Source organism: Arachis stenosperma, chromosome 4 (genome assembly GCF_014773155.1).
Source record: "Arachis stenosperma cultivar V10309 chromosome 4, arast.V10309.gnm1.PFL2, whole genome shotgun sequence".
In the NCBI taxonomy this organism is placed as follows: domain Eukaryota; kingdom Viridiplantae; phylum Streptophyta; class Magnoliopsida; order Fabales; family Fabaceae; genus Arachis; species Arachis stenosperma.
In genome coordinates this window covers 7,788,391-7,805,202 of record NC_080380.1, presented here as the reverse complement: position 1 = coordinate 7,805,202, position 16,812 = coordinate 7,788,391, and the positions used below count along the sequence as shown (strand labels likewise).

At 32.3% G+C, this 16,812-nt stretch overlaps 2 protein-coding genes across 5 annotated transcripts; both read left to right on the top strand.

The window, feature by feature from the left end:
• The first annotated feature begins 9,280 nt into the window (after positions 1 to 9,280).
• Positions 9,281 to 12,890, top strand: LOC130973635 (scarecrow-like protein 13). The gene is made up of 2 exons (XM_057898254.1): positions 9,281 to 9,485; positions 10,586 to 12,890. Exon 2 carries the CDS (start codon positions 10,875 to 10,877, stop codon positions 12,528 to 12,530), a length of 1,656 nt encoding a protein of 551 aa, XP_057754237.1. The 5' UTR covers positions 9,281 to 9,485; positions 10,586 to 10,874; the 3' UTR covers positions 12,531 to 12,890.
• Positions 12,891 to 13,916: 1,026 nt separating this feature from the next.
• On the top strand, positions 13,917 to 16,038 carry LOC130973636 (uncharacterized). Of its 4 annotated transcripts, none has more exons than XM_057898257.1 (5): positions 13,917 to 14,367; positions 14,549 to 15,023; positions 15,114 to 15,284; positions 15,473 to 15,659; positions 15,770 to 16,038. In XM_057898257.1, exons 2-4 carry the CDS (start codon positions 14,687 to 14,689, stop codon positions 15,625 to 15,627), a joined length of 663 nt encoding a protein of 220 aa, XP_057754240.1. In that variant the 5' UTR covers positions 13,917 to 14,367; positions 14,549 to 14,686; the 3' UTR covers positions 15,628 to 15,659; positions 15,770 to 16,038. The 4 variants fall into 4 exon arrangements, with proteins under 4 accessions (XP_057754240.1, XP_057754241.1, XP_057754239.1 ...); XM_057898258.1 differs by having other exon boundaries at positions 15,102 to 15,284; positions 15,473 to 15,598; XM_057898256.1 differs by having other exon boundaries at positions 15,102 to 15,284; positions 15,777 to 16,038.
• Positions 16,039 to 16,812: the final 774 nt, after the last annotated feature.

Sequence of the window (16,812 nt, the reverse complement as noted above, 5' to 3'; positions counted from 1 at the left end):
AGTCTTCTCATCAAGAAAAAGTGAAAAAAAAAAAAAGGAGAAAGTCGAGAAATATAATCGAATATTGAAATTAAAATAGTGAGCCATAAAAGGCCATAAACCGATATAAGTGGGTTAATCAACAACCAACGAGTGCTGCATTAATTAATATTTAATTAACAAGATTAGACTGAAGACTGGAGTTTGTTGAAATAATCAAGATTACATGTACTTAGTTTCAAAATAATTGTGAAAGACTCATAATAATAATAAACACACATTTTGAAAACTTTAAATGACAATTGGTTCTTTTAAAATGATATATACATAAGTTTGTTCTAAACTTCTAACAGGGTCCAACGTTGGTCACGTGGAGAGAACCAACCCCATTTGACATTTATGAGTTACAAGTAAAAAACTAATCTTACTCATATCTATGTAGGTATGGAGATTTAATTTGAAAACCCACGTGATCATATTACTCACCAAAAATATAAAGGAAAATCAAAACCACATAAATGATAGTTGACTCTACCGAGTGAAAAAAAAAAAAAATTAGGTATGACAGGGAATAAAAATAAACTCTACCGAGTACTGAAAAGTAAAAACTATATATAATCAAAATTTGACACTACAGATGGTAATTTTAGGAGAATCACTTAAAATATCACTAAAAGTTATTCTCCTAAGTCCTAAGACTAATTATATACAGCACTCTAGTTTGATGATACAAATTAAAAAAAAATATTACCTAATTTCATTTAAAACATATAAATAAAATCAATTTGAAAATATTTTCTAGTTTTTAAATGTAACTAACTTATTAGAATAAATGAAAAATAAAGATGGTGACATGCTAAATGTCGCTAATTATTTTTTATATGACGGATGAAATTATGTAATATATTAATATGAATTTAAATTGGTATATTTTACAAGTGTGATATATAATACTAATTATAAGTACCGATTTATATAATAAAAAAAATCGTTATTTATAATTTTATATATTATTATTTTTTAAATTAAAAATTAAAATTGTGATTCAATTATTTTTTGTTTTATTTAAAATTGTAATTTTTAATTTTTAATTGTTTTTTAAATTTTTTGTTTAATTTAAAATTATTATTTATAATTTTTTATTTTATATATTTTTTATATGATTATATTACATTAAAATATTATAATATTAACGAAAATCTTCAATTACATTCCAATATAAAAAGAAAAAAAATAGCCGCTAAATGTTGAGTGAGTGAAAAATTGATTCTCTTAATTTTTTTAATTTATTATTAATTTTATAAATAAAACAAAAAATAAATATAAAAAAAATAAAAAATTAAATTAAACAATTAACAACATTTAATTTTTTTTATCGGAGAGAATCTGCTCCGGATGAGTGAGGCTTCGGCGAAAGTAGGAATGGGAGGAGCTGTACAATTAATTAAGACCCCTCAAACTTTAACAAAATTTCGACAATGCCATGGAATTCATTGTTAGCACACAGAAATACTCCATTCTTCTCAAACCAAGAATTTAAGTACGGTCCTTTATTCATGGTCAAAAATATCGTACAATCATTTTTTTCTGGTCAAAATTTTCGCACAATGTCAAACACTCAAAACCCCCGATATAAATAATATTTTTATTTAAAATTTTGTGTGAAAAATATAATTCGTTTGATTAATCAGACATTGCACATTGGTAACATGGTTGCTTAATCTACTGATTTATTAAAATTGAGATTGAATAGGTCTAATTTAATTTTGAAAAGGTTTATAGAATTAAAAATATCTGATAGTTATAATTCTTTTAGAGATTTTGGTATCGAGAGATATAAAATTTATAAAATATTTTTTTTTGAAATAAAAAGTTAAACACAGTGAGGTGGAACATTTAAGAAGTTCAGAGTTATAATACAAACACTAAACAAAAAATCGTAGTTATCTCTCGGCATTGTCATCAATAATTAAACGGAACAAAGCCAACTCATTCTTTGTAGCTCCTAATCGACTTGGTAATAACTTCCGCAACGCATGTTTCTTGATTCCTGAAAATCCTGGCATTCCTTTCCAACCACGTATTCCAAATGATAACAAAAAAACCAATCAGCCATCTGTAACGTTCGACTTTTTTTTACAGGAGCTCCTGTCCAACTTTTAAAGTGTTGCTTAATAGTACTTGGAATAAACCAAAATTTATTATAGGCGTATAACCAAGCACACCACACCTACCACGTGAACTCACAGCCAATGAATAAGTGAAAATCATTCTCAATTTCTTTTTTATATAAAACAAAAATCATATCCCTATGATCAATAATGTCCAATTTAATCAATCTTTCCTTAGTATTGACCCTACCAACTAACACAAACCAGGTGAATAGCTTAACTCTTGGTGGTACTAGTCCTCTCCATATAAATTTAGTGAAACTATAACTTGTAATGTCCTCCGAGAGAGTCTCAGCCTGCAAAGCCTGCACAAATGAGTTAGTAGAGTAAACTCCTGATCTATCAAATTTTCATACTATTCTGTCCTCCCTTTCACTTGTTAACCTGACAGATTGTAGAACTCTATGAAGTTGGTTAACTAATTCTAACTCCCATTGGAATAGCACCATTCTCCAATGAAAGTTTCATATCCACTCTAACTCATCCCAAAACCTACAGTCCCCTATTACAGATCCGACTTTATTTGAAATCGAGAAAAGTCTTGGAAATACATCCTGCAACACACCACATGGTAGCTAATTATCTTCCTAGAAACGAATTCTTCTACCATCTCCTAACTCTAATGATAACCCTCTGACCATCTTATCTCTCGCTTGTTGTTCTCTTATCTGCAATTGACAAATGTCCCTCCACTGACCCTTTGTATTAGGAAACGGCTGACAAGAAAGAAGGATATTTGGATTTAAGTCATTGCAGGAGCACAATTTTTCTTCCATAATGGGCAATCCTCCTTTGAAAACCGCCACTACCACTTGAACAACAATGATGTATTCCGAAGCACTGCATTGCCCACGCCCAAACCCCCGAAACATTTTGGAGCTTGCACAATATCCCACCTTACCAAAGGTACCATATCCCTTCCGTCCTCATTACTCCACAAGAACCTCCTCTGCAAAGATATCAACTTATCTGCTACTGCTCTGTGCATTTTATATAAGCTAAGATAGTAAACCGATAGTCTATTAAGCACAGATTTGATGAGTACCAGCTTACCAGCTTTATTAATCGTTTTGGCTTTTCACAGATTAAGTTTCTCTTCTACTTTGTCTATAATAAGTTTTCATGTCTTGACCAATTTCGAATTCGCTCTCAAAGAAATACCAAGATATTTGACTGGCAACATTGCTTCCTTACACCCCAACAAGCTACACATCCTTTGTGACCACTCTCGCTTGCAATTAACTAGAATCAAGCTAGATTTATCAGAGTTAATACTCAAGACAGACATCATCTCAAAACACCGTAGAAGCCGCTTATAATTGCAAATAGTCTCTTTTTTCAGGGGTAAAAAAGTATTGTGTCATCTGCAAATTGTAAGATGAGACAACTCAATATTGTCTTTTTTAACCAACAAAAAAGAGTTTCTTCCATGTCTTACTGCCTCTCTTACCATCCTATGAAGAACCTCAACAACAAGAATAAAAAAAAAATGGAAAAAGAGAATCTTTTTGTTGTAAACTCCGTTCTATTTTAAAAGATTTAGAAGACGAGCTATTTATCAAAAATTTATTTATGAAATGATTTATTTTATTTAGTTTCTTTTTACGTTTGAATTAAGAGATTAATTATTTATCTCGTGCGAAGGACATATATACTGATTATTTTTATTTTTATTTTTTTGTGGGAAAAAAATAATAGAAGAGATCAGTAGTGATATTATGGGTTTGATTGGTTTCTCTTTTGTTTTTGTTTTTATTTTTAGTTTTTTTTTCAAGCCGTTGGAAAAAAATAAAATCAGAAAATATAAATTGAAACTACTAAGACCTAATATGGTAGGTAAAATTTAGCTACTAACAACAACAATAATAATACGTCTAATGAGTCGTATTATTTTTCACATTAACCTTTTGAAAAAATTGTCATGTAACTAAGTAAGAATTAATGATAATGTCAATTGTGAAGCTGGCTAAGTAAGAATTAAGAATAGATACTGTTTTAATTTTTAAGGTTTTAAATTAAAATTAAAATTATTTTTATTTTTTTAAAATAATTTTTAATATTATATTTAATATTAAAATTATTATTTTAATATAATAATTTTTTAAATAATATAAATATTCCTTTATCACTATAACTATATCATTGTCTGTTTTTTATAGTTACCAATTACCACTACTAATAATATTACACTTCAGATTTTTTTAATTCAACTATATAACACTTTAAATTCTTTAAATTCAACAACAATAAAAAAAATTTCTTTCAAATTCAACAACAATACCAACAAAAATAAAAAGAGTTTAACTTCAAAAATTATTGAACCCTAATTTAAAATCATTATAAATACTAATTTAAAATCTTTAAACCCTAATTTCAAAAAATTAGGAACCTAAACCTTAATTTGTCTATGATGGCAACAATGTGGAGTAGAGTTATATGTGGTGGTGGTGAAAATGAATGTGAATGGTAGCGGCAACAGGAGACAACACAAAGGCGCAGACAGAAAGGAAAAGGGAGGGGAGGCAAGGGCAGTGATACTGGAAACACGAGGAGAGTTGCCGATGGCGTGACAAGAGAGAAGACGGAGGGCCAAATAGCGTCACCAATGACGGTGTGACAAGGGAGAAGACAGAGAGCCAAATCGTATCGTTGGTAGTGTGATAGAAGAGAAGATAATGATAGAAAAAAAAGTATGATAGAGTAGCTCCGACGGTAGAAGATAATGATTTGAAAAAGGTGAAAATGAAAGAAGAATGTGAAAAAAAAGATAATAAAAAAAGAAAGAAGAAGTTTTTTTTTATTTTAGTTATAAAATTTTATAAAAGATAAATTTATCAAAAAAATAATTTTAATAATAAATGTAATATTAGAAATGATTTTAAACAAAAAAAATAAAAAAATTTTGATTTTGATTCCAAATTTTAACAGCAAAGCAGTATTTATTCGTAAAAAATTAATAACGCCAATACTATGTTAATCATTAATTAATTATACAAAAATCTCTTGTTTGTCAAAGGCCTAGAAGCGCCAACAAATTGAATAATATTACCTAACAATGTTAATTTAACTATATATCATTAATAAAAATATTATTTGTATATTAAAATTAGTTATTATGTATTTATATATATTTGAGAAAAACTACATCCATATAAAAAATATATGGATGTTATCTAAGTCTTTTTGGCTATACGTGCCTCCTTCAATTTCTAAATCGTTTGTGATTCACGCGCTACATATAACGTAAATTTTCTATGACCTTTACTCAACGTAAACCTTTTGTTGCAACCTAAACTTCTTCTTCTTCTTCTTCTTCTCTGCTTGCGTTATAGGCTTCACCGTTCTCCTCTACTCGCGTTTTCTTTCTTGTTCTTCTTCTTCTTCTCTACTCGCATTCTTCGTTATAGATCTGGATTGACTTCAACCTAATTAGTTTTGTCGTTCTTCTTCTTTGTTTTCTTCTTCGATCTGGACTTCTGAATTGAAACAATGAATGAATCAACTTCAAATCAGTTGAATGAGGTTATTACGTTGAGACAGCTAGAAAATGATTGCTGCATGCTATCACAATAATCTTAAATACTGAACAAAGTAAAAGGAGGCCACCGAACCGAACAGCATTCATCTGGTGAATCAAAATCACAAAGGCCACCGAACCGAACAATGTTCATATGGTGAATAAATGGTGGTCAGCTTTCAATCAACAAGAATAGTATTTCTCCTCCTCTTCCTCCTCCTCCTTCATTCTTCTTTCAAATTCGTGCACGTAGGTTCTTCTTCTGCTTTTTCTTCTTCGTGCACGCAGATTCTTCTTCTTCTTCTTTCGTTATAATCATCACCAACAACACCAACATTTTGCTCGGTTAAGTGAAGTTGCTCATTTTGATTCACTTGATTGTTAATGTGTTCAGTTGAGTCCTTGTGCATGCAAAAATATTTTTCTTACTGATTGAATGCTTATCACGTTTATTCAGCACATGATTGGTATTCAGTTCAGTGGTGTTGATCATTTCGGTTCACCTGATTGTACTCAGTGAACAAAACATAATCCATTACATGAAATCAAATTCGAAACACATCTGTCTACAATTTAGATATTATCAATTCAATTCAGATTCAGAATACATGCGTCCATTCAATTCAATTAAATTTAATTTAACAATTGTATTTCATTCAATTCGATTGAAAAAAATCCATTAACAAAATGTTGATGTTGTTGGTGATGACGATAACGAAAGAGGAGAAGAAGAAGAAGAGAATGAGGAGGAGGAGAAGAAGAAGAAGAATCTGTGTGCACAAAGAAGAAAGAGGAGGAGGAGGAGGAAGTATACGTGAATTTGAAAGAAGAAGAGAAGAAGAAGAAGAAGAAGATTTTTTTTGAAATAAGAAGCTCAACACAGTAAGGTGGAGCATTTAGAAAGTCCAGAGTTATAATACAAACACTAAACAAAAAAACTGAAGTTATCTCCGGCATTGCCATCAACAACTAGACTGAACAAAGCCAACCCACTCTTTGTAGCTCCTAATCGACTTGGTAATAACTTCCGCAACGCATGTTTCTTGATTCTTGAAAATCCTGGCATTCCTTTCCAACCACATATTCCAAATAATAGCAAAAAAACCAATCAGCCACCTGTTACGTTCGACTTTTCTTACAGGAGCTCCTGTCCAACTCTCAAAATGTTGCTTAATGGTTCATGGAATAGACTAACATTTATTATAGGCGTATATCCAAACACACCATACCTGCCACGTGAACTCACAGCCAATGAATAAGTGAAAATCATTCTCAGTTTCTTTTTTACATAAAACACAAATCATATCCCTGTGATCAATAATGCCCAATCTAATCAATCTTTCCTTAGTATTGACCCTACCAACTAACACAAACCAGATGAATAGCTCAACTCTTGGTGGTACTAGTCATCTCCATATAAATCTAGTGAAACTATAACTCGTAATATCCTCTAGAAGAGTCTCAGCCTGCAAAATCTGTACAAATGAGTTAGTAGAGTAAACTCCTGATCTATCAAATTTCCATACTATTATGTCCTCCCTCTCACTTGTTAACCTGACAGATTGTAGAACTCCATGAAGTTGGTTAACTAATTCTAACTCCCATTGGAATAGTACCCTCTCCAATGAAAGTTCCATATCCACTCCAACCCATCCCAAAACCCACAGTCCCCTATAACAGATCCGACTTGATTTGAAACCGAGAAAAGCCTTGGAAATACATCCTGCAACACACCACATGGTAGCCACTTATCTTCCCAGAAACGAATTATTCTACCATCTCCTAACTCTAATGATAACCCTCTGACCATCTTATCTCTCGCTTGCTGTTCTCTTATTTGCAATTGATAAATGTCCCTCCACGGACCCTTTGTATTAGGAATCGACTGATAAGAAAGAAGGACATTTGACTTCAAGTCATTGCAGGAGCACATAATTTTCTTCTATAAAGCGCGTGTTTTCACTCGTCATTAATGCACGTGACTCTATTTGAATTTGGACCAACTTGGTTATGTGTAACACGCCTCTATATATTTATATATAAATATATGAGTTGTTTAATTTATTTTTAATGTATATTTTATATTCTAATATATATTTTATATTAATAATTAATTTTAATAATTGATTTTAATATATAGTTAGTATAATTGTATAATTAATTAATAAGCAGAAATAATTAAAGTGAGACGTGGCAGCTAGGACCATGATTTTATCTTCGTTCAATAATTAACTTGCATTATTCTTCATATGCAGTTACAATGCTCCAAATTAAGCCATCAAAGTTGATCTACTCTTACCCCAAATAATTTTATTTCATAGGGAGTTGACCTTAATGATATTGTATTATAGTTAATTGTGGGGCCGTGAATTGCATGTGATGATAGTGAGTTAGTGATGCAGGCTTTAATTTGGTTGTAACTTAAATTAATAAAATATCATAAATAATAAGTCTTGTGGATATATTAATATATGATCCTAATAGCAACATATTTAATAACTTACTTTTGTTATATATAAAAAAAATAAAAAACTTATTAATGAATAATAAACTAACACTTCTAAAATCTCAAATATATCACTGAATTTGGAGAAAGCATGCATCATTATGAGTGTAACCTACTTACACTATATTTCATTTACACTATATATATATATATATAAGTTGAATTAATATATTTACACCGAAATAATTATGTGCTTATTTTATATAGAGTTTTGGTTGGTTGTTGTGTAGTCAATATATATAGCTCTTTAATTTGTCATATGTTGGCAAATATTCTTTTGTTACAAGTTATCATATTCAATTATTTAAACCAGGCACCATTTCTTCAGTTCTTCTCCCTACATATTATTATTATTATTATTATTATTATTATTATTATTATTATTATTATTATTGATGCATGAGTAATAAAGAATGCAACACTAGTTCTTAAATTTCTTGTTTTGGTGATACCGTATGAATTGAAACAGTTAAACTGATAATGTTACATAACAAAAAAAAGTACCTTTTTCTGTATTAATTATTGTATTTATATATTTTTGTTTTTCCATTAAATAACTCTTTGTTTTAAGCCATTGTATCTAGCTCCACCTGTTTAAAATTAGAAAACCGAATTTGTATATCAGAATTTTATTTATGCCTACGAAAACAAGAATACTAACTAATTAAGTTCACTCTAATTTAAGAAAAAGAAAAAGAGAAAACAAATTTATTAGTAAATTATAAATCACTTCCAAATTAATTTATTCGTAGTCCACTGAGTAGTAAGTATGAGCGCGTTTGACAAGTAGTGAGACGCCACAATAATTTTTTTTTATTAACTAATTTTTATAATAATTAATTTACTATTTATAGCAGCACATAATTTTTTCGTGTTGGTAAGAAGCTGAAGAATAAGTACTTTACTCGGTGACGAACATTCTATTGATTCTTAACACTATTCATGACCTCAAACCGAGTAACATAACACTGCCTAGGCCTCTTTTCGTAATTATAACTTATTCATAGGGGCAAATCTTACAAACCAACCATCATTTATGATATCATCATAATAATACTAATACTAATTAAGTAATTATTATTTATTTAAATTACACCAAAACTTCTAGTAACCTCATCACTATAATACATTGCTTTTGGACTCTTGAGACGGCTATCTCTCTCTCTCTCTCTCTCTCTCTCTCTCTCTCACAAAACCACTGTCTTCCTTGGCTTCCTAGGAATCTCTGCCGTACATCACACAGAAACTGAAACCTAAGACTCTGTCTCTGAATCTGAGCATCAACATACACCTCACAATCACAAACACAAAGGTAAGTTCTGTTCTTTTAAGGTTTCAGGATTGATGGGGTTTGAGTTTAGAAATGGCATACACACACGTGTGCTGTGATTTGATGTGATGTGTTTTTGGTTTCAGGGTCAAAATCTTATTTCCATTGGAACTAATCTGTTTTTTTTTTTTTTTTGGGGTTAGATTTATGTTTCAAAAGGGATTGTTTTGATTTAAAAAAAAAGATTTATTTTGCTTAACTTTGTGGTTGCTGATAAAACAATAAATAAAGTAATAATATTGGCAATGAAGAACTGAAGAGAAAACAATAAGAGTTTATTTCTACTTTCTTTCTTTTTTGTCAGTTCTTAAAACTTGTTGCTTTTGAGGTAGGCTAACGCGTTTTATCTCAATAAATGAGTCTCTATATTTATTTATTTATTTTTTTAGTATATAAGTGATTTTTTTTTAAATATTTTTACTCTCCTGCAATAAATATGCTAGCCTGATGATGCAAAATGAATTACATGTGCTATCCTATTTGGTCAAAATTCAAGTTATTTTCTCTTCAATAAGAGATTTGATTTTACTCTTCTCTGGTCCTTCATGGCTTTATAAGCTTTTAATAGTGGATGAATTTGCATGTGAGGTATTTGTTGATGATTTTTGGGGAGTTGGTTGAAGGTTTTGGCAACAAATGCTCCCATTTCCAAGAAAGATGTCCTAATTGGGGTGTGCATGTGTATTTTTAATGTAATTTGGATTGAGTTTGCATCTCATAATTCCTAGAATAGAAATCTTGAATTGTGTGGTGGAGAACTTCTAAATGGGATATGGGACCAAATAAGTTCTTATGATTGGTTCTTTTTGGCCCCCAATAGGGATCATAAATTGCATGCAAGCTGTAATTGCTCTGTTTTGCACTTATGGTGTTTGATATATTGCCTCACACAAATAGAGTTTTGCCTTGTTTGTATACACAGACTGTCTTCAAAATCTGTGTTTGGGTGTTGTTTTTCTTTGTCACATCATTTTTATCAGATATTGCTTTGTCATTTGTCAAGTTGTTTTAAATAAATTTCCTTCTTGTTTGTTTTATCAACGTTGAAGCTGAATTAACCATATTATTATCTTACTCTGCAGGTTTTGGCTTCTTTCATGCAATTTTGTAGATAGCTTACACACTAATTTTGCCGATGCTTAAAGCACCTAGAACCTTCTCAAAATGGAGGTTGATTATTTAGTAAAATAGTATTCTCTATATTTATGCAACTAACAAACCGCTGATCTGGAAAAGTTTGGAAGGATTTTCAGAGTAACATTTATTTCACTGCTAATTTTTCGCCCCCAGACAAACCGGCATCCGGGTCCTATTCCAGGGAATCCAACTAACCCAACCTATCCCAACCCGAATTAAGTGATTTGTTATCAGATGCAAACCTCCCAGAAACACTCAACCTCAGCTGGTATTCACATATACCACCAGCCAGTGCAAGGCATTGATCCTTACAATCATTACCAAATATTACAAAGCAATTCATGCCATGATATCCATGACAGTAGCAGCCAGGGGACCAATGTGTCGTTTGAAGCCTCGAAGGAGCAATACTATACCCTTGATTCATCCCCAGCAACCAATGGTCTCATAGGTTGTGATTCACCTTCCTGTGCTAGTGTATCATCCAGTAGGAGCCCTTTATCTCCACAGAATTCTCAGTCATACTATTCAGATCAGCACCAATCTTCTGACAACAACTATGGATCGCCAATAAGCGGTTACTCAAGTGCTGAAGATAGCTATGAATTGAAGAACAAGCTAAGAGAATTGGAGATTACATTATTGGGGCCAGAACCAGATATTGTTGATAGTTGTCACTGCTGCTTCAAGAGTGTTCACCAAGGAGCATCTCCAATGTCGAAGTACAATTGGGTTCAGATTGCTGAGATGATTCCAAAGTTGGACTTGAGAGACGTCCTTATTCTTTGTGCACAATCTGTGGCTGATGATGACATTCAAACAGCACTAGGGTGGATGGATAATGTGTTGGTGAAGATGGTATCCGTTGCTGGGGATCCGATACAGCGACTAGGTGCATACATGTTGGAAGGTCTTAGAGCAAGGTTTGAATCATCCGGGAGCTTAATTTACAAGGCATTGAAGTGTGAACAACCAACAAGCAAGGATCTAATGACTTATATGCATGTCTTGTACCAGATTTGCCCGTATTGGAAATTCGCTTACATATCTGCAAATGTTGTCATTGGAGAAGCAATGCAGAATGAAGCAAGGATTCACATAATTGACTTCCAAATTGCACAAGGCACACAGTGGTTCTTGCTCATGCAGGCTCTCGCTCGTAGGCCAGGTGGACCGCCGTTCATCCGTGTCACTGGTATTGATGATTCCCAATCAAATCATGCCAGAGGTGGAGGACTTCACATTGTGGGAAAAAAGCTCTCAGAATATGCTAATTCTCTTGGGGTGCCCTTTGAGTTCCACAGTGCTGCAATGTGTGGATCAGAGGTTGAGCTAGAGAACCTTGTGATTCGGCCCGGCGAAGCTCTTGCCGTGAACTTTCCTTTTGTTCTGCACCACATGCCGGATGAGAGCGTAACCACTGAGAATCACAGGGACAGGCTATTGAGGTTGGTGAAGAGCTTGTCACCAAAGGTTGTTACCCTTGTTGAGCAAGAATCCAACACCAACACCTCACCCTTTTTCCAAAGGTTTGTTGAGACCCTTAATTACTACACTGCCATGTTCGAATCCATCGATGTGGCTCGTCCCAGGGACGATAAGCAGAGAATCAGCGCAGAACAGCACTGCGTGGCCCGCGACATTGTCAACATGATAGCTTGTGAGGGCCCTGAGAGGGTGGAAAGGCATGAGCTTCTAGGAAAATGGAGGTCAAGATTTTCCATGGCTGGTTTTTCACCTTGCCCTATGAGTTCTTCAGCTATGGCTGCAGTTAGAAGTCTCTTGAACGAGTTCAATGAGAATTATAGGGTTGAACAAAGAGATGGTGCTTTATACCTAGGATGGAAGAATAGAGCTATGGCCACTTCTTCTGCATGGACATGTTACTGACTTCACTATATATCTTAGGTGCATGTATATTTTTCCTTATTGTTCTCCCTCTTTCTTCCCCTTTTTTAACCCTTAGTTATAATTCAGTGATATGCAGTTTCTGAATAGGATTTTGGATTCAGCTTTGTTCCAACATGTATTGTTGTCCCTTTTTGTAGCTGAATCTCTAAACTTGATGTACATGTCTGAATACTTGAAAGAGAAAGAACCTCAGTTTCAGTAGTCATAGACACAGTTTTTTATGTGCACTAAGCACTCAGTTTAATGTGGTATTTACTGTGAGATGAGAAAGTAATCATTTTAGGTACTTGTTTGATTCCCTTTTTTTTTATTTTTACTTTGAGCTTATGTAAGCTGCTATCTAATGTTCATAGAGCTCAAGGTCTTGGTTTATTACTGCACTTTGTGTACTAGTTTAATGTATGTGTTCTGATATAGGTGGAAATGAATTGGACTGGCCATCACACTTATCCAAACAAGAGGATCACCACAACTTTCATTCAACTTCTCCATGTGTGAATAACTGAATATATATATATATATATATATATATATATATATATTGAATTGGTGATATTAGTATATAGAAATGAGGTGTATTAATAACTAATCTTGTGTAGTCGTATATTTAAATTGATGGATTATTGTGTCAGGATAGAAAGTTGTTTTGAAAGTCAGAGAGCGGTATGTGTTATTTGACTGAACATATTGAACCGGTCCAAATCTTGAATCAAAAAAAGGAAATTCAGATATATACATCTTCAATTATTAGACAAAATATGGTAAGTATCCTTTATTAATATTACAAGATTGTATATCAAGTTAATATTGAATCCTTGACTAATTGAACAAATAAATATGAATGAGAAAGTATAAGGAGTCAATGACCTAAGCGTACAATATGTACAATAGAGGTTTAAGAAGTATTAGAGATATGACCATTAGTATTATATTGTTCTGTCAAGTTATGTTTTTGGGATGAGTGGGTTCATGACATGGTATTAAAGTTTTAGATTCGAAAGGTCAAGGTTCGATTCTTGGTGAACTCTAAAATCAACTTAAGTTTTTGGGATGATCTGGATGGTTATTTTGGATAGTATGGGTGATGCAGACACCAAAAAAATATAAAAACAAAGATTGTAAATAAAAAAATTAAAGAAACTAAAATAAAATTTACTGTTTAGTAAATTTTTTCTTTTGGAAAAACAGTGAACTCCAAACACCATTCCATAACAACCTTTTGACAAGAAAAAAGAAATGTTAAATAAAAGAAAATTTCTTCGTTACCTTTGCAATAAATTTTCAGCCACAAATAATACAAGATATTAACTCCAAAACAGTTAGACACTACTACCTGATATAACCCTTAAAAATAAAGAGAGAGATCGTTAAAAGAATTGGTATGGAGTAACGTAAAAGTTGGTGTTATTCTATGCTTATGATGGAAAAAGAATTAACTAACACAATTTCATTGGACGACAGAAAATAAAATAAAATTGAAAATATATTCAATTCAGTTACAACATATTAGTAGGGCATGTTAGATGTTATGTAATAATGTTTTAAGAGAGACCAAAATGGTCAAGTGTCAATGATGGAAGGAACGGTTATTATGGGATGTAGAAGCCACGAAACTTGTCATGCAGATCTCAATTTGGAAAAGAAAACAATAAAAAAAAAACAGTTAATAGTATTACTCATAAAAAATTAATAATATTAAATTATTAATAATACTACCATTTATTTTCTGATCATGTAAAATGTAAATTCTCCTTTTTCACGTACACACGCAAATTGCTCCTCTGCCTCCTCCACTATTCAAAATCTGCACTCTCAGGTAACAACAATCTCTTCCATTCCCTAACCTTCAAATTCTTATCTGTTTCTGTTAATGAAATCTTGTTAATTTGGATTCTGTCTCCCTAGAAAAAGAAATGATTAGGCTCTTTTTTATGTTAATGATGCCAATTATATGAATTTGATATTGATTTTGATTCAATTTTTTTTGGTGTAATCAGGGAGAAAGAAACATCACTGTCAGTGTTGTGTGTGTGTGTGTGTGTGTGTGTATATATATATATAGATAGAAAGATATTGAGAAAAAGAATCCTAATTTGTTGAGGATCAGGTTAAATTTTGTTGGAGTGTGAGTGTGCATGGAAGAGTTTGGAGAGGGAGATGTTTTGAGGAGGATGCAGAGGGAGCAAGAGAGGGAGAGGAGGAGAATTCGCGACCGCGAGAGGAGGCAGGCCATGACTCAGGAACAAAGGGAGCGCCACCTGGCCAGGAGGCGCCGGAACTACCAGCTAAGGAGGCAGAGGGCAGCAAATAACAATGCTGCCGGATTCATTCCTCTCCCTCAACCACCGCAGCCGCAGCCGTTTCTAGAATCAAGTGCTGGTGAAGCCAGTACTAGTGATGAGCTTCAAGGTGTCACCACTCCATTAGACCATACTGCCCTCTCTCATCATGGCATTGCTCTCCCTCACCAAGGTTTGTTTTCTCTCATGTACTAGTTGTTACATTTTTGAATATGTATAGTTTGTGTGTTCTAATGCTACAATTCAATAGGATCATCATCAGTTCATATGGAAAATCTAGCATATAAACCAGCCAATTCAGCAACATTGCGGCTAAATCATATTAAGCGCCTCGCGCGAAGCCTGACATCTTCAATTGATGACCCAGCAGCTGCTACTCAACAGGTTCCAGCTGAATTGATAACAAAGGAAGATCTATCAACTGCTGATTGTGGTAAATTATTATTGTTATTGTTATCTGGAGTTGTGTTGTTTCTGCATTCATAGTGTTTGATGTTATGCCTATCCATATATACACACAACATTTTTTCTATTATTTGCATCTAGTTTGAGAAAAACCATAGCTAGCTAGCTTGGAACCTTTAATTCTTAGTTTGAATCATTGAGATGAACAAATTTCAGGTGGCGCGCAGAAATCTCTGCGTTTGAATTGTGTCAAGCGCCTTGCGAGGTCAATAAATTGTGTTCCCAAAGAGATTGAATCTCGGAAAAACTATACTTCTGCACAAGAAGGGATTCAATTACTTGGTAATGAGAGCTCTATAGCCTCTAGTTAACATCTTTATGAAATCAAATGGTTCACTCAAAGGTACATTACAAAAAGTTATATATACATTATTGCAATTGATATAAGTAACCATTACTTGCTGTATTGAACACACTTTAAGGCTCTGCTAAAATAATTGTGTATGTCATTAGCTTTCAGGTAAACTTGGAAGATTGTAGAAACTGCTTTTTAGGTTTATGTCATATACACAGAGGAAAAAGAAGAAAAGGCTTATACTTGAAGGGTTTGGCTGCAGTATGGTGTATAATGAACTGTGATAGTCAACACCAACTTCACAAATAGAAATCCTTTTCAGCATTCTTTCATTTGTATTTTGCAGCTACCATTGTAGATGATGATAGATTTTTTTAGACTCAGCTTTCTTTTCTTGTTTACTAGCATATTAGACCAATATTCTTTGGATAGCATTTTGATCTCCATCAGAATATTTCTTTATTTATCATTGTCAACAAAGTTGAGAATTGAGATTTGTTCTTACATATTAGATCAATATAAACTTGCCTAGTTGAGCCACCTTTTCATATTGTAGCATGAATTCTCACTTCTCAGCACATAATTGTAGTTGTAAAAGAAAATAATTTGGTAATTGTGTGATGGACTAAGAAAAGTAATTAAGAACAAACATGCATGAATGAACATGTACACAAGAGACTAGGTTCAGCTTACCTTTCTCAGCTATGAACTTTATTCCCAGGTGAAGAGAATGACTTCAGCTGAAAGTAAAATAATTAAAGACTGTTCATCTGTTCTAATAACTTGCCCTTCAAAGATTTGGTCCCTTGAGAATCTATTTTATTAATTAATTTATTTTTTAAAAGATATACTTGATATCAATTTTTTAAAAGAAAGACAATAATAATATTTGAACAGTTTTTAATGGATACTTTTACTCATACATTGATATAAATATTTAAAAGTATTTTCAAAAAATATGTTTAAATAACATTATTAATGATAAAAGAAAAAAGCTTCTATTTCACTAAAAAAAATCTTTTTTATAAGGATATTTTCTTTTAAAAAGAATTGTGTATATTAACTTTAGTAAGAAAGTTTTCATTAGTTGGTAAATTTTGAACTTACATCCTTATATAGAATGAGACAAATCTCATTATCTTTGGTTAACATCCAATCATTTAATCTTATGATTCGGCCAACTCTATTCTAAAATATTCCT

What these genes read in the sequence shown, in the direction of transcription:
- LOC130973635 (XM_057898254.1), top strand. Translation starts at nt 10,875, where the DNA reads ATGCAAACCTCCCAGAAACACTCAACCTCAGCTGGTATTCACATATAC.
- LOC130973636 (XM_057898256.1), top strand. Translation starts at nt 14,687, where the DNA reads ATGGAAGAGTTTGGAGAGGGAGATGTTTTGAGGAGGATGCAGAGGGAG. An exon ending in CATTGCTCTCCCTCACCAAG is followed by an intron (nt 15,024 to 15,101) that starts GTTTGTTTTCTC and finishes ACAATTCAATAG; the next exon opens with GATCATCATCAGTTCATATG. An exon ending in TCTATCAACTGCTGATTGTG is followed by an intron (nt 15,285 to 15,472) that starts GTAAATTATTAT and finishes AACAAATTTCAG; the next exon opens with GTGGCGCGCAGAAATCTCTG.